Source organism: Parastagonospora nodorum, assembly GCF_000146915.1.
Source record: "Parastagonospora nodorum SN15 chromosome Unknown scaffold_33, whole genome shotgun sequence".
In the NCBI taxonomy this organism is placed as follows: Eukaryota; Fungi; Ascomycota; class Dothideomycetes; order Pleosporales; family Phaeosphaeriaceae; genus Parastagonospora; species Parastagonospora nodorum.
The window spans coordinates 296993-320943 of NW_001884581.1; the positions used below are offsets into that span (position 1 = coordinate 296993).

Sequence of the window (23951 nt, forward strand, 5' to 3'; positions counted from 1 at the left end):
CAATTATAGCTAATTCAGTATTAATTACAGCTGAAGAGTAGGAGAAGTCTTGGTAAGTAGTCTTTACCACGAGTGCATAAGCGGAATGTATCTGGTTACGCCTACCATGGTACGCTCAATAAGATTCACGCACTAGTCAAGCATGCCTACCTAGGTATATAAACCTGTCAAAATTGTTGTCTGCGCGTGTAACCGGGTAAAATGCTTTCACATACTCTAATAACACAGCTTGAGGATTTCCCAACCCTTCCCCACAATGTCCACCTACTACCTCTTCAAACTAACGCCCACTCTCTCCTCCCCCTCCCAGATCCGCGCCCTATCCGACCTCACCAACGACCCAGAAATCATGACCGACGACGACAACCCCAACATCCGCTTCGTCATCATCAACACCCAAACTCGCACCGACAGTGCCACTCACCTCAGTCCTGGCAAGGGGCTGTTTATTCCACTCCCGACACCTGCTGCCAAGGAACTGAGTGACGATAAAGTGCTCGGTAATCGAGAGATGACTGCGCCTGGACAGAATGAGTACCCAGTCACGTATTTCTTCTACGGGACGTTGGGTGAGCCGGAGAAGTTAGGGGGCGTCATTGGCCTTGGAGAAGTTCCAGTGCTTGCGAGAGCGAGTGTTAAAGGTGGGAAGATCAAGACATGGGGCGGCAAGTATCGAGCGCTGGTTGATGGAAGTGAAGAAGATGTGGTTGAAGGTGCGATGTATATTGTCACAGACAAGGCAGAAGAAGATGCGCTACGGCATTACGAGGGCGCGAGCTATGAGGTGGTTAGATGCGAGATTCACACAGAGAGTGGGGAGAAAAAGCAGGGGTTGACGTTTCGGTGGTGTGGGCAAGAGGACCTTGGAGACGTGGTATGAGAGGGGGTATCATTTACAATCTGACTACAAGCGCGCAGCTTTTCCTCGAACATAGCCTTGTGGCCACCATACCATGGGGTACATCCTCACTCCGACCGCCTGATTGCCAGTTGCCCTCTCGCCGTTTGCATCGCACTCACCCTTGCCGACCACGAACTCTTTCTCCGGCGCCACGCTGACGTGCTCAAATCCGCACTTTTCATACACTCTTGCGGCACCCTTGTTGCTCGCTTCCAGATACATAGGAAGACCCTTCTTCTGCGCGATGACCTGGTGTTCTTTGATAATCGCCGCTGCCAATCCTTTGCCACGATGTTGAGTCCCAGTGCCAATGATGAGCAGATAGTAGTACGGCTCGTTCTCCAGGAAAACGGACTTCTTCACTTGCTCGGCATTAGAGGGGTATTCGACGAGAATCTTCTTGAAAAAGCTCAAACCAGCTCGCCAAACGAGTTTTAATGCCCCTTGCCGTATCAGCTTGATCCAACCGCGGAGCCCGAAGTTGGTGGCTGCTTTGCCTGGTTGCATGACGACTGCTGCTGATTGAAATAGTGGTTCAGGGCTCTCTCCAACGCTGGGGTCGAAGGCACCGGACTCATAGAATGTGGCGTTGTTTGATTCACCAATCATCAGCATCAACTCTAGGACCTTCTCAAGGCTCTTTTGTCTTGATGCTTTGGGAACCTTGTTCAGGTAATAGGTAAAGTTGGGATCGGCCTCGAAAGCCTCGACAAGAACGGGTAGGGCACGTGGCGCGTAGAGATTCCCTGCCGCGGATGTTACACGTGCTCGTGGTGTAGGTGCAGATTCTGTGGGCTCTTTGGTGGCGTGGGAAGACATGTTTGATGTTTGGTCAAGTCGTCGATGAGAGTTAGGCCGATGATTGCTGGAGGAGTCGAAGTAGTCCTTTGAACTCTGTATATATGCGAGTTGCGTAGTCGGCCCTTTTGCTGCTCATCTAGGAAATGCGCGATACGTGCTTGTTGCTGTGGCGGAGTACGCAATGCGGCTTTCAAGAGAACATGTGGATGCCGTGGTACGACTAGCCAAAAGCTAGTGCGATTATTGGTAGCCTTGCGAGATATGACACGTGCAGGAGGCAGGTTTCCAGGATGAGGAGTGCTAGGGAAGCTCGGGACAAGGAACGCCAAGAGTTCCGTGGGGAATTCGGACTCCAGAGATGCCTCGATGGACAGCTTTCCCTGTAAAAGAGAATCAGTCTGACTTGGACGATTGGCCGTGTCGAGAGGCACATAGCGTCTGATGTCTCCGAGGCAATTGAGTGGAACATGTCAACCCATTACTCTCTGCCAGGCGCATTCTGTCTCCGATATCGACCGTGGCAGATTCTCCTGCGTACGGTCTTGTCTGTATGGTCATCGGGCGTGATTTTGTGCGTTAGCGATCTCTGGCAGGATTTAAATGTCAGCTCTCCAATGTGTTCTCGCCAGATCAGTCATGCACCGCAATTCAAGAAGACCAAGTTCCAAAGCTCTCAATTCCTCGTGCAATGCCATTCAATTGTCTATGAGCACATATCCACTATTTGTACATTGTCCCTTCTTTTCCTCGGAGGCATCGCTCACAACTTGCTGATGAAGAGACGGGCGGCGAAGAGACGCACGCGCTGGGGCAGAATGTACTTGGAGAATATGTAGATGAGCGATGGCAGCAGGATGAAGGCCACGGTGGTCTCGTTGACGAAGAAGAAGGGGATCAGCTGGGGCATGGCCGACTTGAGGACCGTCTGTCGCATATCGTTAGTGGTCCCCGTATGTAGGCCAATGTATGTCTCCTCTCACCATCTGCTGGGGCCCGACTTCGGTCTTCTTGCTCTGGCTGGCGACGAGAGCAGGGCGTGCCATGGCCGAGGGGCGGGCAGCAGCGGGCGCGCGGAAAGCGGCCCTCGCGAAGGGGCGGAGGAAGCGGGCGTTCATGATGGGCTATCTGGTGTTGCGGGTCAGCGCGCGGCTGCGGAGGTCCAATGGGCGGCGTGAAGCTTTTCGCGGGGGGGGGGGTTGACGTACCGGACGAGGTTTGCGAGGCCCGTGGAGATGAGTGGTGATGGTGTTGCGGGTGGTAGCGACTGTATCGTGATGCTGCTGGTGTCGGCAAAAGCTCGAAAGCTGCGCCCGGAACTTGCCGCCTGGGCCTTGGCGTACCAAGTAGAAACACTTCTCTCTATTTGACCTTCACGATATCCGCCGACGACCACTTCTGCTACTAGCTATCGTCGCTACAATGGATAACCTGTTTCTCTGATATGGTGTCGCTCGGCGCCTCGTCCAACATCACCCTGAGCATGTTGCCCCGCTGAAGTTAAATGGCATCCCGTCGAGGTTCCACGCGACTATGTCAACACCGTGCTGGTCATCCTTGCTTCCGACCCTCATAGTAGAGTCAATGCCTGCAGCCTGCTTGTGGTCGCATATGCCAGAAACAAGCAACAAGCTGGCGTCTAGGACGCGTACCGATCACGATCGCCATTCTAACAGAGGGGCACCACCACTAGCTCCCTTTGAGCCGCATCTCTCATAGCTAGGTATATACAATACAGTGCCCATCAATATATGTCGATTGCGTCTCATGGGTCCGTGCTATCTACCTGAATTCCTAGCCATCTAAAGACTCACTCAGTAATTCCACCACTCACAGCTTTGTCAGCGCCCATCTAGCTCTACATCATGGCGAACACACGAATCACGGTCATTGGAGTATACATATATACCTCTCACCAGCAATTCATAGCTTGCTAACAAATCACAGAACTGGGAACTTTGTATCGCCATCGTAAACGCCCTCGTGCCCATTACGTTCCACCGAGAAAACCTCAAATGCCAGGTTTCCGTCCTAACATACCCTTCGCAAACGCTCGGCCTCCCTCCTCATGTCTCGCCATATGCCGTAGATCACAAGACCTCTGACTTCTCGCCCAAGTCGTTGAAAGAGGCCTTCGAAGGCCAAGACCTCGTCATCAGCACCATGTCTGGTGGCGACTTTGAGCTACAGATCTCCATCATAGATGCTCTGGTTGCTGCAGGTGTCAAGCGATTTATTCCACACGAGTTTGGGCACGACACTTTGAGCCAGGGCATTCAAGCGCGAATACCAAAATATGCGGGCCGGGCAAAAGTGCTGGAGCATCTTCAGAACAACATCTCCCCAGCCACCCCGGGCTTTGACTGGATTGGCATCGCCACTGGCTACATTCTAGACGCGAGTCTGATCCGCGGCGATATGGGCTTCGATATGAAATGGCATAGTGCGACCATCCATGGTATCGGTACTGAACCTTTTGCCGCCTCCAGTCTCGAAAGAGTCGGACAAGTAGTGGTCCAAGTGGTCCAACATTGGAGTGACATCAACAGTCACTACATTTACGCTGCAGGAATCATCACATCAGCCAACGAGGTCCTGAGGGCCGCCGAACGGGCTACTGGTCAAGAGTGGACTGTTGGAAACCACGACGTACAAGACGGTGTGAGAGAAGGCATGTCCAGAATCCAACGTGGCTTCCCAGATGCTGGTCTGGCTTTGCTGGAAAGGAGCATTCTATACGACGAAGAGTTAAATGCATCGGCACCGTTCCAGTCACAAAGCTCAAACGGCGTTTTGCAATTGCAACCAGAGTCGGTCGATACCATCGTCCAGACAGCTTACCACGATCTTCAAGAGCATGGCAAGCCAGGCTGTGGATGTTCATCGTAGCGCATAATGACTGAAACCGCAAGTCCTTCAAACATTGACCTTTTGCAACTCCAGGCGTCCGTACGATCTTATATCCATCTCGCTGCTTTCTTAGACCACCGATAGCCGCGCGGATACGCCACCCTCACCATCCATGAAGCAATCTGCCAAGATATGCACTTCAGCCTCAATCACGCCCTTGTCGAGTGTGTATGCAATATTCTATGGTGTGCATATCTGCACGGCAGATCATGTTCGGGCTATCTGGCACCTTCTCCCCGCCTTAGGCTCTCGCTCAAAGCCGAGATTACTTAATGCGCAAACTCCATGTGTTCGCGAGTTCGCTTTCGAAACCCTCTCCGCATTCGTGTACGACGTGTTGCGACAGGACGAAAACGCGTGTTCAGCCACTTATTCAGCCGCATGACAGCATGTGCGTAGCCGCGGTATATCTCTGCGCGCGCTTTATACCGCGGCAGGCAAGACGTGTAAGTCATGCTTGGTCAGCATGGTAGCTTTACCATGGGAATTCGTATAACCCTTCCTAAAGTAAAACGACAATGACATGTCACATCTTCCCCTCCACCATTCGGACCGTGACACTCTGCACAAACACACCGCTTCAGCTCTCCGCGTCATCAGCCTCACCACATCGTGACTCTTCTCCACCTCTCCACCTCTCCACCTTTGCGTCACCTGTTCGGAGATCCGCACAGCCTTGCTGTACTGTAACAGCCCTACCGACCATTCGGCGGTTATTTGTGGCTCGTGCGCTCCGCGCTTTTCTCTGCGACGCAGTCACGTTTCAAGGGTGGCCCTCGTCTGGTATCAGAACTCGTGCGCCCCCAGCTGTGAGGCGTTTGACGGCTGTCTTGGACCTGTTTCCTGGGTCGAGTTTTGGGCGCGTTGCTAAGGAAGGCACTGTGAAGTAGGCGGTAAGCGGAAGTCAGCGCCGAATGTTCTCATCGTTGGTAGAATTCTTGATTGATTGGAGGATTGTTAATGCTGTGTAGAGCAAAAAACATGGTCTATATACTAGTAACGCAGAGGAAATGAAAAAAAAAAAGCTGGAGTCTTTCTACCTAACGGGCAAAGTGCATGGGGGGAATCGAGCGCGCTGCAATGCGTCCTGTACCTATACTATACTAATGCTGGAAGTCGTGACTTCGTCATGTCGCACAGCTGATAAGCCAGCGTAGAGGAAACATGTGTGTGAGATGTAGTCGATGTGGAACGCTGGAAAAAGCACAAGAAAAGATTGCATCGCGCGACGGCGAATGAGTGACACAAGGAAACTTGGGGAGATGATTGTCCAAAGCACGAGCAGTAATTTTTTTCCCGCAAACCGCGGTAACCTTGCAATGCAACCAAGAATGCCGCATACGCCGATTCATGCTCAGTGCAGGAAGTGGTACCCGTGAAGGAAGGAGAGGGGTCGTACGATGGCGCCTTGTGATCAGTCAAACGTCTGCGCATAGTCGCATAACCGTGTCGTAGGCTACGTCATATCATGCTGGCGATGGAATTGAGTGTGGTTGTCGTCGTCCGTATGCCAACCAGTTCTGGTTCACTGACTTGATGTGCAAGAACTCGCGAGTACGATTGGGGATTGCCCGAGAAACCCTGCAGACTTTGGAGAGGCGTTGTAAACATGCCGATGACAGGTTCTTGCTGTGTTGATGGTGGCTCACGGTAGTCGGGAAACGAGGCTTGTGTTGGGGTACGGTGAGAATGCATGTTTGGCGTCCCTGGATTTGGAGTTGGGTATGCTGTATTACTTGCAAAGTTGGAGGCGTTATTCAGTTGCGGTGTTGATGTGGGGGTCGAGGTCGGCAAGGGAAGCGACGACGAAGCCGTCGGCATGCCGAAGCTTTGCAGAGATGCACTGCCCGTGATCGGTGTAGGTGTGGAATGCCGGTGAACGACTGTGTCTTCTTGCTTGATCTGGTATGAGGACGAATTGGCGGATGCAGAGGATGCTGCGCGCACTCGCCCAGCTTGCGTTTCACGACGTCTTTTAGGTCCGTCCTTAACTTTGGGATGTGTATGGCACTGTGTTTATTGTTAGCTTGCTCGAGCTTTGTGTTACATCGGAGGTAGAGTCCGGTGCCAATAACGATCAATAAAGATTGGGCCTCACAAGGCTGCTCGACTGGAATGCGCTGGGGAGGAAATGTAACCCACCTTGTATGCGTGTCTGAACCACGTCGTGCCTTTCTTCTTGCTGCTGACCAGTGCTATCCATTCACCGCAGCTTCCACAAAGTCCTTCCCAGACATCGAGGTTGCCTTCGGTCCGGCGTGTGTCTTGCGGGCCCTGGAATGCGGCCCCAGTAGCAGCACTAACACCATGCGTAAACGACTTGTCGTACCAGAAGGCACTGTTCTTCAATACTAGCCAACGTCCGGGCTTGCATAGTCCACACCAACCCTCGCGCTTGTTGCCATGCCCGCGAACCCAACGTGGTGTATAAAGGTCACCGGTGAAGCGCAAGTCTTGCTCGTGTGGGACGAGGTCGGGATCCGTAGAGTTCATGTCGGATTCTGGTGGGTTAGATGGCTCTTCATGCAGCGAAGAATACAGGTCCGGAGGGTCTGATAAGTCTGCAAAGTGCGATGAGCATCCTCCATGGCGATCTGCGTTACTTTGCAACAAGCGGAAAAGACCTTGCGACGGCAATGGACGAGGTACCTCAAGATGGTGGCTTTGCTCGTGGTTTGAGAATAGCGTATGGTTGCTCGAGTACAAAGGCGGGGTTTGTGCGTAAATGGAATTTGGCGTGGCCTGTCCGTAACTGTTGTACGCTGGTGACGGATAGACTGGCATGGAATGATGGGGGTTGTAGCGCGGTCCGTATGGGGCGAATCGATCCGGTACATGGGACAAAGCGCTTCTCGCTGGGGTTGAGGTCGGGGCCTGGCCAGTCGACCATCTCTTCATGCGAGTGCTGTCCAGGGTATAGGGCGACGAACGAACATTGTTGTGCGGTGCTGGTGAGGCTCGAGATCGACTACCACCTCGTGCAATATGCTCGTGCTGAGGCTGAGGCCGACGGGGCGAGGCGAGCGGAGAAAGAAGCTGGCTGGTCATTGGCTCTTGATTGTTCCAAGCGTCGTACTCCGGCGTGTATGAAACCACCTCAGATGTCCCTATGTCGTCGTAGGTCGATACTTCTGGGAGGACACCTCCAGTACTTGACATAGAAAAGGAAGATTCGGATAATCGACGAGAAGAATGGGGATTGAACGTGTTTTGACCTTCATGTTCTTGATGTCCCATCCCTGGGTACTGTCGCAGGTCGATGATGGGTGTGTTTTCGTCGTGTGCTATCAAACCATGATTGTAATCGCCGACCTCTGGATCCAGGGAGGGAAAAGATTCTAGTTCTTCGCATACTTTCTGGCCCCATGGACCTTTGAACGTGAGTTTGCTGCAGCAGGAATTACTGAAAAGGAGACTTACTCGTGTCAATCACACCTGGGAAGTAGTCTGTGGTTGCAAGATGGTTCGAGCCATGCATACTGTTGGTGAACGGGGTGTTACTGGATACAGGTGATTGAGCAGTGACAATATCCGACCTCCCAAGCATATGTCTAGCGTCCTCTCTGCTGCTCATAGCCTGACTCCTTGGCATCTGATAATACGGATTGTGGGTCTGTGGTACAGCCCACGTGGGTTGAGGTGGTGAAGGTCTCGACATGTGTTGCATAGGTTGCGCCTGCTGTTGTTGTCCTTGCTGTGGAAGACCGTTGTAGGGATACATCATCTGTGATCCTGGTGCGGGTGAAGAGTGATGCATTGCGTACGATCCGTTGGATGACGGTCGATATCTATATGCGCGGTCAGTGTATGCCGGTCGCTGAAAGCGTACTCTGGATTGAACGAAGAGGGCTTACTGCTGTTGCGCATTAAATTCCATCTTTATCCTCGACTGCTATGTACAGTAATCTTGGCGGATGCCGTAGTCTATCTGAAAGCTGTAAGCGACTGATTAGAGAGTCTATGATGGCTCGCCTTGCTGCGGGCTTAACCCCACGTCTGGCAGCGGCCCGTCATTGTACGGACTGTCACAGCAAGCAAGGGAGTGAATGCACAGGAAAACTCACATGGGTGCCAGAAAGAGTGACCTGCTGCAGGAGAAAGAATGTGTCTAAGATGTAGCGTAGCGTTGTGCGACTATGGCTGAACAGATGGTGGCCGAGGAAGGAACTTGGAGACTAATAAATGAGTGTACGGAGAACAAACGTTCCCAAGTGCTGCCAGCGCGGATGGAGCCCGCTCCTAAGAAAGAATATGAAGTTAAAGATAGTTGGGTGGTTCCTAAAGAGTGACGGGGCCAAATAGAAAGAAAGGCAGTTAGAGGAACCGTTAGACTATATGATGGAAACACGGGTCTGACAGTATCCGAGAGCAACGATGTGATGAAATGACCTTTACGAAGTTGACGCAAGAGGACCACCTCAGCGCAAGTTTGAGAGCAGTGTCGTGAGGCGCCTTGGCTGCAGATGATCTGGAACGGCGAGGACGAGAGCGTTCACCCGAAGGAGTGTATGGCTGCCATCGTGTAGTGGGGGGTGGACAAAGCGCAGGGCTGCTGGGATGCAGGATGGCGATTAGACACTAATGGGACAGTCGCACCACTGCTATCCACCCCGTCCCTCCGGCTCACTCGGACGGATGACTCGACATGGGCAGCCAGTGTCCCTTGCGGCTGTAGCAGTGTCGTTGTTGTGGGTGAATTGCTGCCACCAACGATCGGAACGCCCTTGAGCAGGGAGTCGCCAGTCGACCAGATGACGGTAACAGGGTTGTGAGCACTTTGTCGCGACTCGAAGCCAGGTTTCAGTGCCCAATTGAGACGATGAGAGTCGTTTAGGAACAGAATGGAGTGGTGGAAGAAAGCCGCCGAGGACTTCGGACTTCGCGAAGTATCAAAGTCGACTACCGCGTTTTAGAGGCCACGGAGTTTCACATAGACAGACTGTACAGCCAGATTGGGACTGGTGGAGTTCCTCCTAGCGAGTGTGATTGGGGGACTGATGCGAGTGGCGCATGCTTTGGAGGGATATGGGATGACTAAGGACTCGTTTACCGGGCTTGGCAGCTGCCCCACATCCTCTACCGCGACGCGACAGGACTGAAACACACCTCCAACCTGCTACAGCCTCAGGAGTACGCCAATGTCTCCGTATTTCCACACCCCACCCGCACCATTGACGCAAATTTCGAAAGTCGCGAGATTGATTCGTCCAGAGACTCTCTCAGAAAATTCCAACAGTAAAGTGCGGGCCGAACGCCTTGTCCCAATTGCTCTTGTCAAGTTGTCGTGGCACAGCCCAAAGCGGATTCCACCACGGTCGGACAGACCAGGAACCGGCCTTGTCCTTGAGGCGATCACTTGTGCTGTTCGTGGCGTCACTGGCCTTGCTGAGGCCAGGATTCCGGTAAGTTTCGCGTCCCGCAGCTTTATTGTTCTGACATATGACAGCTGGCATGTGTATCCACAGCACCACACTGCTGCAGATACTGATCGACTCATGTCAATGCTGAGCCACACGCAATATGTTGTTAACCTACTCGACGCGTGTCTAGCAAGACAGAAGTTTTGTTCGACATGGTCTAGAGAAGAGCAAACACATTCACAACGAATACGTGTTGGCCGTAGCATGCTCTACCCAGCTAATTTGCAAGTAAGCAATAGGGTTCGCAGGTGATGCGAGCCATTCGCCTCGCAGCCACACCTTTCGATCTAGCAAATCACCTGCTGTTATCTGCGTTCGCTGCCCTGGCATGCTTGCGTCTTGTGCTACCCAATCGGCTTAGTATTTGTCAGTAGTGCACATCATCCCCGGATATTATTGTTCCACTGTGTAGCATGAACAATCTGATCAAAAGAGGCGAGCTAGGCGAGCTGAGCGCAATCCTCCGGCATCCTCCATGCCTCACCTACGCGTATCTAGATTCTTGTCCGTGTAGCAAGCTCATAGGCTGTGTTCCACGATTCTGCATCTCGGAGCATGCCTCGACTCTTCCATACAGCCGACAGCTACGAGATCGTCATGTCATATTTACAGATGGCACGGTAAGCGCGATCACATTGCATGCCGACCTCCTTGCTTCATTTCAGCTGCAGGTAATATTCAAAGGGTCGTAAGGGTCGTGTATCCCCACACTACGCTGCGTGCGGGCGCATGTTTACGCAAGGTCGAGTCTCCTAAGCCATCTCCACGTTTTCTGGTGGCACGACAACGTTCTCGTTGATTGAAGTCAGCTGCAGGGGCCTCCGAAGGTGGTAAGGTAAAATTCCAATCTCGTCCCTCGCTCGCCCCGGCCAAGCATCGATCCATGATCGTCGGCGCTCGCCGAATATTCTCACCACAATTCATGAGGATCTGCTCGCCCACACCTGATCTGGAAGTTTCGCCCAGAAAGTCTGACCTAACCAGGTAAATGACATCTGGTTGTGGCCATTTGCAGCGTTGTACCAGCACATTGATCGACCGTTACGTAGATCGGACACTCTTTTCATAATAACATTGGCCAGCCCCGATCCGAGCACAAGTGTTATCTTGACAGGCCTGGAGTCTCGAATCGAGGTGTAGCCTGCACTAGACCGCGCTGCTTCGGTTCAAGCATCCGACAAATAGAAGCAGTGCTCGATGGGCCGATGATAGCCCTTCGGTGTAACACATGCTAGCAATATAGATTGAAGAATGTGAGACTCGATACCTGACAATCCGTGGGGATGGGCGTGAATGGTTCGGATGCGTATCCCAGCCTCATAACAAGTGGCTTGGATTGTGCCTGTAAACGTCACTACCTTCACGTCCCTCGAACAGTCGTGTTCGGAATGTCGCTCCTTGGGTGGGACACCGTCTCCGCCACCGATCCGAGATTCGATTTCTCTAGTCGAGGACTGGTCACCGCACCAAATCGGTCTAACAGCAATACAGCAGTGGGGTCTGACCTCTTTTACACCTTGTTGCTATTTACAGGAGCGTCTAAATTGACAACTACGGATGTGGTTCTTCGATCTACCATATCCTCGCTGTTGATCTTCTTGAGCAATCACACCTTATCTTTGCGATTTCAACAGCACTGGACTTCCGAAAAATTGTGTAATCCACCAAGGCTGAAGCAAAAGCGTCGCGAATTCGATGTACCAAGCTTGACAAATTCGCGCATCATCATCGTCATCGTCCCCATCAACGATCTGGAGGGGTTGAAGTGGCGCACAGACGACACGCAACTAGGATTATCCATAGTGTAGCAGACTACGAAGACAGGCCACCGCTGGCGGGACGGGACGCGCGGACAACCACACCGTTTAGCCCAAGTACACCAAGAAACTGCGCGCTACACGAAAGGTGCGGCAGCGAAGGTGTTAGCAACATTATTCAGCAGCACCGAGGTAATCTAGACGGCATTATTCAGTGAGACATTAAGTGGAGGCTGTGGTGAATGAAACATGAAATATTGTGTCTCGTGGACGACTTTGAGGCTGTGTTGCGGACAATGACGTGGGTCCGGAGTCCATCTACCAGGAAAAGTGAACATTGGGCGACTAAGTTTCTTTATTCGCGCACAAACATTATAGCGATACATGATATAGCCATCCCAAAATTTTCACGCCTTCCCGATCTTGATCTTACACTCTCCGCTGTCTGTGTCGAATTCCAATTTTCCACCACCTTTGCCTTTTTGCGCCTCGACGTGATTCTCTTGAGGCTTGTCGTTTTCGCCCAGGAGCTCGAGATCTTTTCCTTCGAGATGTAATGCTCCGCTCAGCGAGGTACCGTTGATATGTCCAACCCATTCTTGGGGGTAGGTCAAGTCTAGTTCTCCAGATACAGTCTTGTGTACGCTGGTAAGACCAGTCATAGGTATGTTCTTCGCCTTATACGGCGTTCGTACCCTGATTCTGGTTTGCCCAGCATCGGTATCCGTGTTGATTGTTGAAGCGAAGTCGCCAGACTTGAAGGGTAGGAGGTCAGCATTGACGTAACCAGCAACCGAGTTAATCTCAGTCCTGGAGCCATGAATGAATGTTCCATCGACCGATCCGACGGTGGTGTTGATGTAAACTTGGTAGTCGCGGTCAGGGATACGCTTCCGCTTGAAGTCCGTCCTGACGCTGCTCGAATGCGCGTCGACCATAAAGATGGCGGAAGGAGACGAATCTGCGGTCGCAGCTTGTGGTTCGACCTCGATGTTTACAGAGCCGCTTTTTGAGGTTACAGAGACAAGATCGGATAACGTGTACAAGCCGCTGATGGAGCCAGATATGGTCTTGAGGTACGTTGCACTGGAGTTGAAAGCAGCAGCATCCAGCGTGCCCTTCGTAAGGGAGATATGGGTAGACTTCTTGACGGTAAACTCAACTCCTTGATGTATCTGCATGCCCAGGTGGTTAGCGGACACCTTGAGAGTGTCGATTTCAACGCCTGCAGCCATATACACGACAAGTGACATTCCAAGACAAGCTGAACCTTTGTGGAGACCATCGAAGCCATCGGGATATGTTGGGTCACCAATGACCAGACCATTGGCTGAGGTTGAGTGTGGAATAGAGCCGATGTTTACCCTTGGTGAAGCAGCATACGAGAGACGGGCTTGGATGGTGCCAGGTGCCTGGTTTGCGGGTGCGCGGACCACGTGTATCCAGCCGTAAACCTTCTTGTACGATCCGTCGAGTTGATGTACAGCTTCCTGTATATCCAGGTCTTTCGATGTACCAAAATCGTACTCGTCGACCTTGACATTGTACTGCTTGCCGCAAAACGCCGGCCATCGGATTGGAAACACTTGTCTGGAATGAGTTGGAGAAGGTGGCTTGGCTCCGGTCGGCGTGGGTGTCGGCCAGGGAATGGCTATCAAGTCAGGTCGCTCGTTGTCTTCGCCAATGAAGCCCTCATCTAGCGAAGAGGATGCTTCTGCGCCCGATGGTTGTGCAAAGGTTGGCGGGTTCACCTTCTCAGCTGAGGATCCTTGAGCTACAGATCCAGCGTTAGTGACTGAAGCCTAGGTACAAAGTTAGTTTAAATCCCAACAACACAACCATATAACGCACCTGGTTGCTGCTTCTGACCGAGACTGCAGCAGCCATTGCTGCAAGCATGACCGCTAGCAAGAGGATGAATGCGAATGCGGGAATCCATCGCACCCATCTCCTTGATGTACATTGTTCTCTTAAACTTCTCTTGCGGTACTGGTCCTCTTTGTTTGATGCTTCTCTTTCTTCCCGGTCGCCTTCACCTAGGAGCCTCGCCCCTTGGTCTTCACTCAATCTACTACTGTAAAGGCCGGGGGTTGTGGCTTCCAGATATGTCGGTGGAGGTACACGGTCAACAGGCGGCTCTAAGAAAGGCGTTGAGGACTCGTTGTAGGGCGATGAGCGTGATGAGACTGAGACTTGTGGTCGCGCTGACCGGCTGTTCGCGTTCGCTGTGTCAATGTACATCTTGTCGCCGTAATTAAAGGTACAAGAAGAATAAATAAGAATAACAGAATGCGACAGTCAATGTCTAGGAAGAATAAATGTATGACAGTCAATGCCCAGGAAAAATGACAAGAAGTTGGAGAGAATGTGGGGAGACAGAACTGCTCAGAAGAACGGTCAGGCAGCCATGTCTTATTTCTCTTAAGCTCAGGCACTAGATACCGATCCGCCCTTGAAGCCGGGAAATATCACCTCCTGCAACAGTTTTGTTTCGGTGATGGAAACAATGCATGTTTGACTATGGGCTTGGCAGGTGTCTGCACGCGAAAGCAGCATCACGTCCGCAAATGCGCATCTCTGTCCTCACCGATGCTATTGGACTCCATCTCATTGGGCTCAGTTGCGCATAAAAAAAGTGATGGATATCCCGTTTCTGCGTACGTTGAACGTCAATGCGCGAGAATATCGAAAGGGTTGTCCGAAGTCGAAGTTTGTTTGGCACAGTTCAAGTCAATCCAAAGCTCCGCCACTAAGAGCGGGAAAGGCATAGTGTTCCCTTGGCGCCCCGCACCATCCAGATGTCATCATGCCTGTCAGGAGAAATCTGGACCCAGGTCGGACGACATCACGACCACGATAATGTGTTTTCAACAGGGGATAAAGATGGATCCCATCAACAGTGCATCGTGAACGGTCGGCAGATTTTACGCCAGTCTCTGCCCACCACAGTGTACATCCTTTGCCTGCGTTGAACTCGAAATCTTCATAGATCAGAAAATGCATCAAGGTCTGAAGGTGGGTCTGCAGTTGTGCGCATGCGTCTTTATTATATCAACAGACTCACTGAATCATAATCAATGTCTGTTGAAACATCATGTTCACTCGCTTTCCAAGTAGACTGCGCTAAGTTATCAATTGCTACAACTAAAAGTAGTGTGATACTCCTGATCAGACGTTCTTAGAGACACACGACGTGCAATCTAGCAGTTCCCACCTCAAGTCGTACGTGCTACGGGATAAGACGAATACTTCTCTATCTCCTTAAGATACCTATCGAAGGAAATGGCAAACATCGGTAGAGATTATTACTATTGTTCAAATCGAACGTCATGATAGAGCTCAGCATTCTAGATGAGGTGAGCCACATTGTTCCAAATGTGTCTTCACGAGCTTTGTATATACTTGAAGGCGATAGCTCGTTAGCTTCAGGGTTTCTTCACCTCCATTTATCTACATCATCCTAACATGCAATATTTTGGACTTCACTGCTGTCGATCCAACACCGGACATAACTATCTTTAATTGCGATACCGTCCAGTGGCTTTCGTCCGGGTTATCTCCATCCTTTCAACCGGTATGAAAAATTACAACGCCTCTGATGTCTTGCCTCAGCTTGCTTCGAATACGCTCTATATACGCGCGGTTGTACAGTCACTCTCGAAAGATAAACGCCATCGAAGCCTCTTCGCCGATGTACCTGACGGCGTCGTTTGAATGGCATTTCACGAACCATCTAGATCTGAACGATTCCCAGACTGCGTAGTAAACTCCCCATCGCCGTTCAAAGCTCCGCTACATCCAGCACCTCCGACCTATTCGAGCGCGCACAACTAAAAAAAATGAAAGTCACTTTCTAAGGCGCCCAGCACGTTCCAAAAGACGTTGAGACGCATGTGCTGCTCAACCCTTCCTAAGTCATCATCGGAGCAACATAGCACCACCGGGACAATAGGAAGCCGCGCTACACCCAACACGACCTGGAAACCGCCTAAGAGAGTCCATCATCGTCGAGCGAGTAGAAGCCGCGCTGGCCAAAGGCGTCAAGGGTCCAGCTTACTTGGCCAGTAAGACGCACCCCAGACGTGCGACAAGGAACTTCAGTAAAAAGTATGTTCAAGATTTTCACCAGAATCTGGCGTGTCTCGCTCCGCCAATGGTACCCATTCCCGCCAGTGACCAGAAAGTTGAAGCGAAACACCGAGGAGGATTTTACACTGGCTTATTAGGGTGCACAATCTGCAAATAAGTTCGGCGAAGATGCCATCCCGCGCAGTGGATATGCACGGCCTCGCTAACGCACATGTTTGGCGCGTGGACTTGGCGAAAGACGCGAATAGACGATGTTATATCCGGGATTGGGTATGGGAGATGTCAGGAGTCAAGGGAACGCCAAGGGCTTGAGTAAGGAAGTTCGAGGTGGGTTGGAGGCGGAGTGCCAATGGATGGAGCGATCCAAAAAAAGGCAGCTTGACGTTGCGTTGGGCCAGAAGAGTTGTCGAGCGAAGACCTAGTTAGGCATGAGGCAGAAAAAAAGCGGGGATGTATGGCGATATGAGCAAACAGTTGGAGATGGTGAGTGATGTCACTGTGCAAGCGGATGGTGTTTGCGAGGTGAGTGGGCGGCTGGATGTGACAAAGTACTAAGGTTTCCAACGATGCCTGTGATTATAGCTGTGTCAATGACGAATTTCGGGATGACATGAATAGCAGCGAATTCAAGGCATTCAGGGTGGTGCTGGTTCTCATGACTCTCTGTCGGGCACTCATCACCCTCGAGGTTCTTTCGGGTATTTCACTGATCCGCGGACCTGTTTTGTTATTGTTCATTGTTGAAGGACTGCCGCTCGCTAGTCCTGTCAAAGAACCACAAGTGCCAGGGTAATTTCCCTCGCATTGTATGACCAAGCACCCGGGGCTTGACCTCTTTGTCGGGACTAAGCGAGCCGTTACATATCGCTTTACTTGCCATTTTGCTTGCTCCGACCATAGGCGACTGGAACGATAACCCTTTGTGCCTGCTGTATGTATAGACTTCCGTTCCTGGAAGGCAGTACGAGTCAGGTATACCACAGCATTGAATCTTGAAAAGGTAAAACGCAGCTCTGATGCCAGCCGACCGGTTTCATACAACTAAGTGAAAGGAAACGAAAGACAGCACTGCCGATCCCTGTAACAAGTGAATATGCCGAATCTGAAAATCCTATGGTCCATGATGTTGGCCTTGAATGCAACCTTTCGAGTTTATCGTATCAGGTTGGCTTACAGCGTGCTCTACATCTTATCACCAGGTCTCTCTACCCCATTGTTTCTTCCTCTACCATTCAATATTGTATATAGACAACAACACTATTCTCAGTCTTCCCACCGCACAACGTCTGCGCTTGTAATTGCACAGACCCTGTGGAATACCATTCTCGCGGTCGCGCCCCATTGTTTATTCACGTACTGCGGCACGGTAGCGGCTCCGAACAGTCGATATGAGGCTATAAGATAACTTTCCTCTCTGAGAACAATATCTTCAAACCAATCCCCAAAATACAACCACGAACAACATAGAATGCGTCTAGCCATCACTTCGAATTCAGCATCCGTCGGCAACGTCGACATCCACGAAACTTTCCGCGTCATCGAGCTTGACGCTGGGCAATATGTCGAAACCACCAAGTCAACCGGACTCGATGGTCGCTCAGACTCGATGTCTTTCTCCCGCGAAGCTCTCAGTGCGATAGAGACTCAACTCGCCATTGTCGTCCCTTGCAAAGACGAGGCAGTTTCGATTCTTGATGGTGTACTCCACGGTATACCACACGACTGTTTGATCATTTTGGTATCAAACAGCAAGAAGGACAACTTCACCGCAGAGTGCAATCTCCTCTCAGACTTTTGTACAGATACACGTCGATCAGGAATTGCTTGCCATCAGCATGATCCCGGTTTCGCCGAAGCCTTCGTCGCCGGCGGGCTGCCTGCAATCGTACGCGTAGTCAATGGACGTCCTCAGATCCGGAATGGCAAAGGCGAGGCCATGATGATGGGAGCGGCGCTTGCCAAGCTTGCTGGCAAGAAATACATTGGATTCATTGACGCCGACAATCTGGTTTCTGGGGCCGTCCATGAGTATTGCAAGGTCTACGCTGCAGGCTTACACTACGCTCTCCACTGCACTGGCGATGGCGGCCAACCCGATACTGATGCCATGACACCGCATTGTATGGTCCGTATCAAATGGAACTCTAAGCCCAAGGTCAAGGATGGGATCATCATATTCGAAAAGCTTGGTCGAAGCTCACGCGTGGTTAACCAATGGATGAATCGTCTCCTGACTACGGTTCTCGGTGATGAGCCCGAGGGGAACCTCCAGCTTATTGAGACCGGAAATGCCGGTGAACATGCCATGAGCATAGACTTAGCCATGGATCTGAAGTTCGCGACTGGCTATGCGGTAGAGCCCTTCCAATACATCGATGCTTGGGAACGCTTTAGTGGGAGAAAGTTTGGCGATCCTGAATCGCGTCTGGCGCAACAATCGTACGATTACGAATTCCTTGCGAATGATGCCGCATACACCAGCTCAGACGAGTCTACTTTGTCTAGCTCGGCATCTGTGTCGCCCATATCGACCCCAGCGACCTCTCGTCCTCCGAGTCTAATGCCAGCATTGCCTGCGCATGAGGTCCGAATTCTTCAAGTCCAGACTCGGAACCCACACTTCCATGATACCAGCAAAGGCGCTGACCACATCTCGGCAATGCAGGCCGGTGGCTTAAGCACAATCTACCACTCTGCGCTGACGCCTCAAGATCTGAAAGACGATCTGCGACAATACTTCAAGGACAACCTGTCTGACGTCAAAGGCGTAGCCGAGGATGGGACACCGGAAGCGCCTCGTTGCTACCCATCAATGAGCGCGATGGATTTTGAGGTATTCCATGCGAAGGTCAAGGCTCGAAATGAGACCATGACGGTTATTGGAGAGTGTGGATACAACATGCTGGGTTGTTATCAATGCGCTGTCCGGTGTATGACTAGCAGTGATTGAAAAATTCGGTGAGGAGCTTTTGCTTTTCATGATACCCCAGGCTTGTACTAAAAGCCATGTAGAAAGTGACTGTCGTACTGTAGACAGACTGGATTAGATCTGAAGGTTTGCTGCCAGATGCCAGCGAATAAAACTTTTTTTGAAGTAAGACAGCCTCACTGTGGGTTTCGTGATTTCGTGAGTGGCTTGCTGGCAAATTGTGGCGCTACCTGGTGACGGTGAAGACGTGGACTATCCTAGGTAATTCGATACGTCGTGGGTGCTATGTCAGGGCGTCGGCTCCGGGATGCTGTGCTGGAATCCCTGCATTGATGGTTTAAGCTTCTACCGCTGCGCACTAGCGGAGCCCTCTTCGTCTTCAGTGACATCAGAATGAGGCGTTACCGAAGGGGTCGAGTCGTATGCCTCTTTCGGCTTCTCGGCAGCTTCGAAAGCCTTATTTTGGAACGATCAGCAAGGTTACTGCATCGTAAGGAAACCCGGCCGAAGATGCACGTCAGCTATGATCACTTTTCCAACATGCAATACTTAATCAACCTTTCACTTGATGCTCGCCGACACCCATTTGTGATTCGTTAATCGAAGCGTTCTGAGTGGAGGAAGCAGCATGCTGCAGGATATTTATCCAGTCAATCAGAATACAGATGCACGTTATGACGAGGTTTCTGAAAGTGTTCTGAGGTCATCGTAACATCTTGAGGCGTGCATCGCGGCCAAGCAACCATCAGGCATCAAGCACGAGTTGGGGTACCATCTCTTTCATGTGTTCTTTTCGCTCTTTGCAAAGACTTTCCTGACTCTCCAACATGTTTCCTCAGGGTCCCTGTGCTTGTTCCATCGGCCGACCCGTCTAAACATAGACAGGTGGTGGGGTTTCCGGTCAGCTTAGGTGAGAGCATGATCACGAAGCGCGTCGCGGGGACGGCAGGCTTTTAGCTCCGCGGACCCTTCGATCGATAAATGTAACTATGCGAATCGGCTTTATCGTATGATTCAGACCCCCCTAAATCCATGGATGCTGTAATAAGTCTAGGTCAGCATGAAATGTTGCAAGATTCAGGTTAATGCAGGGGCGTCAGTATCGTAAAACCCTTTCTCCAACGAATATGTTGGCATGTGAGAGAATAGATGGGCTCAAGAGATATCCATCAGAGCTCCGTATGGCTCAAATGTCAGGGTGCAGTCGTCGTGTGATGGATCTATGGGCCAAGCGCAACCAATGACCCATTTCGTGTGGTTTCCAATAACGCCTTTTCATTTACATTGGCAAGTTTAATTGGCGACCTACTCAGATGATAAAGAAAGCAGCAATTTGCAAGATGTGGAAGTCGATCCCAAGCTGCTGCGATTTCGTGCTGTTCAAGCGCTCAGGTCGAAGGTTAAGATGGTGCAAGAGCTGCCTCAATCCGATGGCTGTTCGGATGATTTAGCTGCGGCACACAGCCTGCGGGGCTCGGGGCGTTTGGCGGGTCGCACAGAAACGGACCCGCGTCGAGGGACTGTAGCACAATGGCCGAACAACGATGGCAGACAGAGTCCTCAAGATCTGACAAGTGTTTGCCACGACCACAGCACTCTCTCGGTGGAAGTTGGAAGTTGGAAGTTGGAACGAAGGAAACGAGGCCCACACTGGGCTGCAAGCGGTCGAATCGCATTTCGCCGCGTGCCCATGCATCAGACTCCGCTTCAGTTGCTCTATTCCTACGAATGGGCGGCGAGGCGCGGCCGCTAAGGCACACCAAACTCTGGGCCAACGCGTGACGTGTTGTTTAGGGGTCGTCTAGGGCAACGACCGCTGCTGCTCGTGGATGTGGATGCAACTTCTCACGCGAGGGCATGCAGCAAGACAGGAACAAGCGGAAGGGAGAGATGCATGGCGCTGCAGTCGATTGAGTGACAGTTTGACAGGCGAGGGGTTTTGGCGTGACGCAGACTGGAGGGTGGTTTTGTGGGGACGACGTAACGGCCCGTGGACGCTAGCCAACCATGTGCATTGCTTGGCAAACAAACCCGCTTGAGGAGTCTGCAACTACACCACAAAATCCTTAGCCGCACAAGAAAAGACTTTTTGAAACACCTCATACCTCCATCTACACACCAATTGCACAAGACGCCGGTCTCGGGAACACTTGCACCTCTGCTGGTCGGAATAACAGCTGTCGACGCTCCTTTCACCCCCAGCTACGCCCTGCTGATGCGTCTCCGCCGACGTCAGACGAAACCTCCTCACACCGCTCAACCCGCCCAGTTGCGGTAGTCACACCTCCACCTCCACCTCCACCACGACCCTCGCAACGCCTGATATAACGTACACCACCGCCCTCACGGGCACACTCAGCCATGGACGGCGGCCCTCCTCCTCCACCGCCTCCGCATGGCGCCAATCCAAAGACGACGGGAGGTAGCCATGCCCCGCCCAACAGCGGCGGCACCGGCGGCTTGCCCCCGGGCAACTACGACATCTTCATCATACCACCACACACTGCAGGCGGCGGCTTCATCTACCTCCCCAGCATGGGAGTACAGCGGAACAGCTTCATGGCTGGTGTCGCTAGCACCATAGCAGCCATAGCCATCTGGAAGATAATCGAGCCCCAAATGAAGCAATACTTCATGCTCGTCAGCCAGGGTGTGTCGTCAGGCGGCAATGGTGTCATACTGCTGGTGGTCGTGGTTGCAATCGCTGCTTGGCTATTGGGCCAGACACAGAGTGGGGGGAGATTCAGCAGTGGCGCATCGGGCAACGGGCCACACGGGGCCGGTGCTGGAGCTGGAGCTGGAGCTGGAGCTTCAGCGCAAGGGGCAGGCTACCAACGTGCACCTCCACCGCCTCCAGGAAATGGCACCTTTCCGGGCGCTGGAGCCCCTCCGCCTCAGGGCGCCCATGGTGGATGGGGGGGCTACAACCAGTACGGCGCCTCGTCACCGCCTCCGCAAGACGAGGACTTCTCGTGGAAAGAAGAGGAGGAACGTGCCGAGGAGGAACGCAAGCAGGCTGAAGAGAAGCAGCGACAAGAAGAAGAGAAGAAGCAACAGGAAGAAGAGAAGAAGCGACAGGAAGAGGAGAGAAAGAAGCGAGAAGAAAAGAAACGCCAGGAGGAGGAGAAGAGACAACGAGAGGAAGAGGAACGCAAGAAGGCTGAAGCCGAGTCCAAGAGGCGTGAGGAAGAGAAACAACGGCGAGCCGAGGAGGAGCGCCGCATCGAGCTGGAACGCAAGAAGGCTGAAGACGCCAAACGCCAAGCTGAAGAAGAGCGACGGCGAGCCGAAGAGGCAAAGAAGCAGGAAGAGGAGCGGCGGCGGGCCGAGGAGGAGAAAAGGCTCCGGGAGGAGGAAGAGAAGAAGAAACGCGACGAGGAGGAACGAAAGCGTGCTTGGGACGAGCTCAAGCGTGCCGAAGAAGCTCGCCAGAAGCGAGAGGCTGAAGAGAAAGAGAGAGAAGAGGCCGCCAAACAGGCTCGCGCCAAAGCCGAGAAGGAGAAGTGGGAGCAAATGCGAAAACGAGAGCGAGAACAGCGAGAACGAGAGGCTCGAGAACGGCTTGCCAAAGAAAAAGCCCGCAAGCAACAAGAAGCCCTCGAGAAGGAGCAAGCTGAACGGGAAGCTCGCGAGGCCGAAGCCAGGGCCAAGATCGAGAAGGAGATCCGTGAGAAGCTTGAAGCTGAGCAGAAAGCCAGGGCCGCCGAAGAGGCGGAGCGACGGGCAGCAGCTGAGAAACTTGCCGCTGAAAAGGCAAAAGCCATGGCCGAAGCAGCAGCAGCAAAAGCCAAAGCCGAAGCCCAAGCCGAAGCTGCTGCAGCCGCTGCAAAAGCAGAAGCAGATGCTGCCGCCGCAAAAGCCAAAGCAGACGCTGAACGTTCCGAACGCCTCAAGGCAGCTCGTGAACGCGCGCAAAAGGAACGCGAAGCTCGTCTCAAAGCCGAAGCCGAGAAGATCAAGGCTGAGGCTGCCGCTGCTGCTGTCCCAGACATCACCGCCACTCGACGATCGACTACGTATGGCGGCGTTGGTGGAGGCGAACGCCTGGACCCATATGCTGGCATCAGGATTTCCAGTCCATCGCCCTCCGTCACTTCGACGCATTCTTCCCCGATCAAGGCAACCGTTGTCCCGAAGAAACCCTACGAACAGCCATCAGCAAAGTCATACGTCCCGTCCGAAGACGCGCGCAGCTTCCAACCCCCACGCTCCACAGCCACGCGCTCGCACGTGTCCTCGCAGTATTCTGAATCGAGCTATGCGCCGTCGCAATCGACGAGTCGGACGACGCCTCCTGCGAGCATGCGAGGCCCGTATGCGACGACAGATCCCAACAAGATCGTCATCAAGGCAGTGTATTTGTTCAACGACCTGTTCCCGAAGCCCGTTGCACAGCTCGTTGCCAGCGTGGGTAAAGTGACGGATGGCCTGATTCTCAAGATCCAGTCAGAGGGTCTGTTCATCGACGACGACGTGCGCAGTATTCCGCAGCGAGAGTGGGATGTCAAGGCTTGGACGCTGAAGATGGTCGAGGTTAGTGAAGCTCTTTCTCGTTCCTATGTACCCTTGAACATACTAACATACTTGATAGACTGGTGTCCAGACCTCCAAACGCCTGCACATTCTGCGCGCCTCGGTCCGCGACACCGACGGCAAGAAATACGTCTTTCTCATCGACGAGTCCGAGAGCTGGAAATTGGCTATTGGCCTGCAGCGTCTACGCAAAGGTAGCCAGGTCCGCAGCTTGCAGAACAGCCAGATGGCGCCGAACGAAGTGGCCAGAGTGCTGAATGCCGTGCCGCCGATTGCTTTGTAACGAGTTTGCATGAAACAAGAAGCGTTGAGGATTGTAGGGAGAAAGGGATGCATTCCTAACATGTTGTTCGTTGTCAGGTTGCGCTGCCGCCCTTGCGAAAAGAGACATTCTTAAGTGCCGAAGCGAAAGCAAAAAACATTTTTCGATTGGAAGATATACCCCACTCTCGCTTTTTATCTAGATCGCGTAGCATGGCATTAGCGAAGGAGTATGATTTTTCTTGTTCGTTCGTTAGCTTTGTATCTTTGTATATGAGATGAGTGTAGATATGTGTGTTGGTGTCGGAGTCGGAGGTAGCGTATATAAGGGCAGCGCAGGGCGTGTAGATAGA

General features: G+C 52.3%; 12 protein-coding genes across 12 annotated transcripts; 6 read left to right on the plus strand and 6 right to left on the minus strand.

Moving 5' to 3' along the window:
• Window positions 1-256: 256 nt before the first annotated feature.
• On the plus strand, window positions 257-880 carry SNOG_20166 (hypothetical protein; the record flags this gene model as incomplete). The annotated part of the gene is made up of 1 exon (XM_001804898.1): window positions 257-880. The coding sequence occupies one exon, from the start codon at window positions 257-259 to the stop codon at window positions 878-880; it is 624 nt and encodes a 207-aa protein (XP_001804950.1).
• On the minus strand, window positions 873-1751 carry SNOG_14768 (hypothetical protein). Its single transcript, XM_001804899.1, has one exon. The coding sequence runs from the start codon at window positions 1718-1720 to the stop codon at window positions 905-907; it is 816 nt and encodes a 271-aa protein (XP_001804951.1). The 5' UTR covers window positions 1721-1751; the 3' UTR covers window positions 873-904.
• Window positions 1752-2364: 613 nt separating this feature from the next.
• SNOG_14769 (hypothetical protein) lies at window positions 2365-2969 on the minus strand. Its single transcript, XM_001804900.1, has 3 exons — window positions 2908-2969; window positions 2683-2827; window positions 2365-2627 (listed from the first exon to the last, which is right to left on the minus strand). The coding sequence occupies exons 2-3, from the start codon at window positions 2815-2817 to the stop codon at window positions 2463-2465; spliced, it is 300 nt and encodes a 99-aa protein (XP_001804952.1). The 5' UTR covers window positions 2818-2827; window positions 2908-2969; the 3' UTR covers window positions 2365-2462.
• A 595-nt stretch (window positions 2970-3564) lies between these two features.
• SNOG_14770 (hypothetical protein) lies at window positions 3565-4588 on the plus strand (the record flags this gene model as incomplete). Its single annotated transcript, XM_001804901.1, has 2 exons — window positions 3565-3594; window positions 3722-4588. 2 exons carry the CDS (start codon window positions 3565-3567, stop codon window positions 4586-4588), a joined length of 897 nt encoding a protein of 298 aa, XP_001804953.1.
• A 410-nt stretch (window positions 4589-4998) lies between these two features.
• Window positions 4999-5499, plus strand: SNOG_14771 (hypothetical protein; the record flags this gene model as incomplete). Its single annotated transcript, XM_001804902.1, has 2 exons — window positions 4999-5055; window positions 5194-5499. The coding sequence occupies 2 exons, from the start codon at window positions 4999-5001 to the stop codon at window positions 5497-5499; spliced, it is 363 nt and encodes a 120-aa protein (XP_001804954.1).
• Window positions 5500-6070: 571 nt separating this feature from the next.
• Window positions 6071-8366, minus strand: SNOG_14772 (hypothetical protein; the record flags this gene model as incomplete). Its single annotated transcript, XM_001804903.1, has 3 exons — window positions 6071-6619; window positions 6752-7980; window positions 8030-8366. The coding sequence occupies 3 exons, from the start codon at window positions 8364-8366 to the stop codon at window positions 6071-6073; spliced, it is 2115 nt and encodes a 704-aa protein (XP_001804955.1).
• A 1462-nt stretch (window positions 8367-9828) lies between these two features.
• SNOG_14773 (hypothetical protein) lies at window positions 9829-10183 on the minus strand (the record flags this gene model as incomplete). The annotated part of the gene is made up of 2 exons (XM_001804904.1): window positions 9829-10041; window positions 10145-10183. 2 exons carry the CDS (start codon window positions 10181-10183, stop codon window positions 9829-9831), a joined length of 252 nt encoding a protein of 83 aa, XP_001804956.1.
• A 2010-nt stretch (window positions 10184-12193) lies between these two features.
• SNOG_14774 (hypothetical protein) lies at window positions 12194-13685 on the minus strand (the record flags this gene model as incomplete). The annotated part of the gene is made up of 2 exons (XM_001804905.1): window positions 12194-13588; window positions 13638-13685. The coding sequence occupies 2 exons, from the start codon at window positions 13683-13685 to the stop codon at window positions 12194-12196; spliced, it is 1443 nt and encodes a 480-aa protein (XP_001804957.1).
• Window positions 13686-16365: 2680 nt separating this feature from the next.
• Window positions 16366-16668, plus strand: SNOG_14775 (hypothetical protein; the record flags this gene model as incomplete). Its single annotated transcript, XM_001804906.1, has 2 exons — window positions 16366-16397; window positions 16458-16668. 2 exons carry the CDS (start codon window positions 16366-16368, stop codon window positions 16666-16668), a joined length of 243 nt encoding a protein of 80 aa, XP_001804958.1.
• Window positions 16669-17343: 675 nt separating this feature from the next.
• SNOG_14776 (hypothetical protein) lies at window positions 17344-18825 on the plus strand (the record flags this gene model as incomplete). Its single annotated transcript, XM_001804907.1, has 1 exon — window positions 17344-18825. The coding sequence occupies one exon, from the start codon at window positions 17344-17346 to the stop codon at window positions 18823-18825; it is 1482 nt and encodes a 493-aa protein (XP_001804959.1).
• A 1288-nt stretch (window positions 18826-20113) lies between these two features.
• SNOG_14777 (hypothetical protein) lies at window positions 20114-20480 on the minus strand (the record flags this gene model as incomplete). Its single annotated transcript, XM_001804908.1, has 2 exons — window positions 20114-20238; window positions 20312-20480. The coding sequence occupies 2 exons, from the start codon at window positions 20478-20480 to the stop codon at window positions 20114-20116; spliced, it is 294 nt and encodes a 97-aa protein (XP_001804960.1).
• A 685-nt stretch (window positions 20481-21165) lies between these two features.
• On the plus strand, window positions 21166-23620 carry SNOG_14778 (hypothetical protein; the record flags this gene model as incomplete). Its single annotated transcript, XM_001804909.1, has 2 exons — window positions 21166-23337; window positions 23396-23620. 2 exons carry the CDS (start codon window positions 21166-21168, stop codon window positions 23618-23620), a joined length of 2397 nt encoding a protein of 798 aa, XP_001804961.1.
• Between the last annotated feature and the right edge of the window lie 331 nt (window positions 23621-23951).

What these genes read in the sequence shown, in the direction of transcription:
- SNOG_14768 (XM_001804899.1), bottom strand. Translation starts at nt 1,720, where the DNA reads ATGTCTTCCCACGCCACCAAAGAGCCCACAGAATCTGCACCTACACCA.
- SNOG_14769 (XM_001804900.1), bottom strand. Translation starts at nt 2,817, where the DNA reads ATGAACGCCCGCTTCCTCCGCCCCTTCGCGAGGGCCGCTTTCCGCGCG. An exon ending in AAGTCGGGCCCCAGCAGATG is followed by an intron (nt 2,628 to 2,682) that starts GTGAGAGGAGAC and finishes GATATGCGACAG; the next exon opens with ACGGTCCTCAAGTCGGCCAT.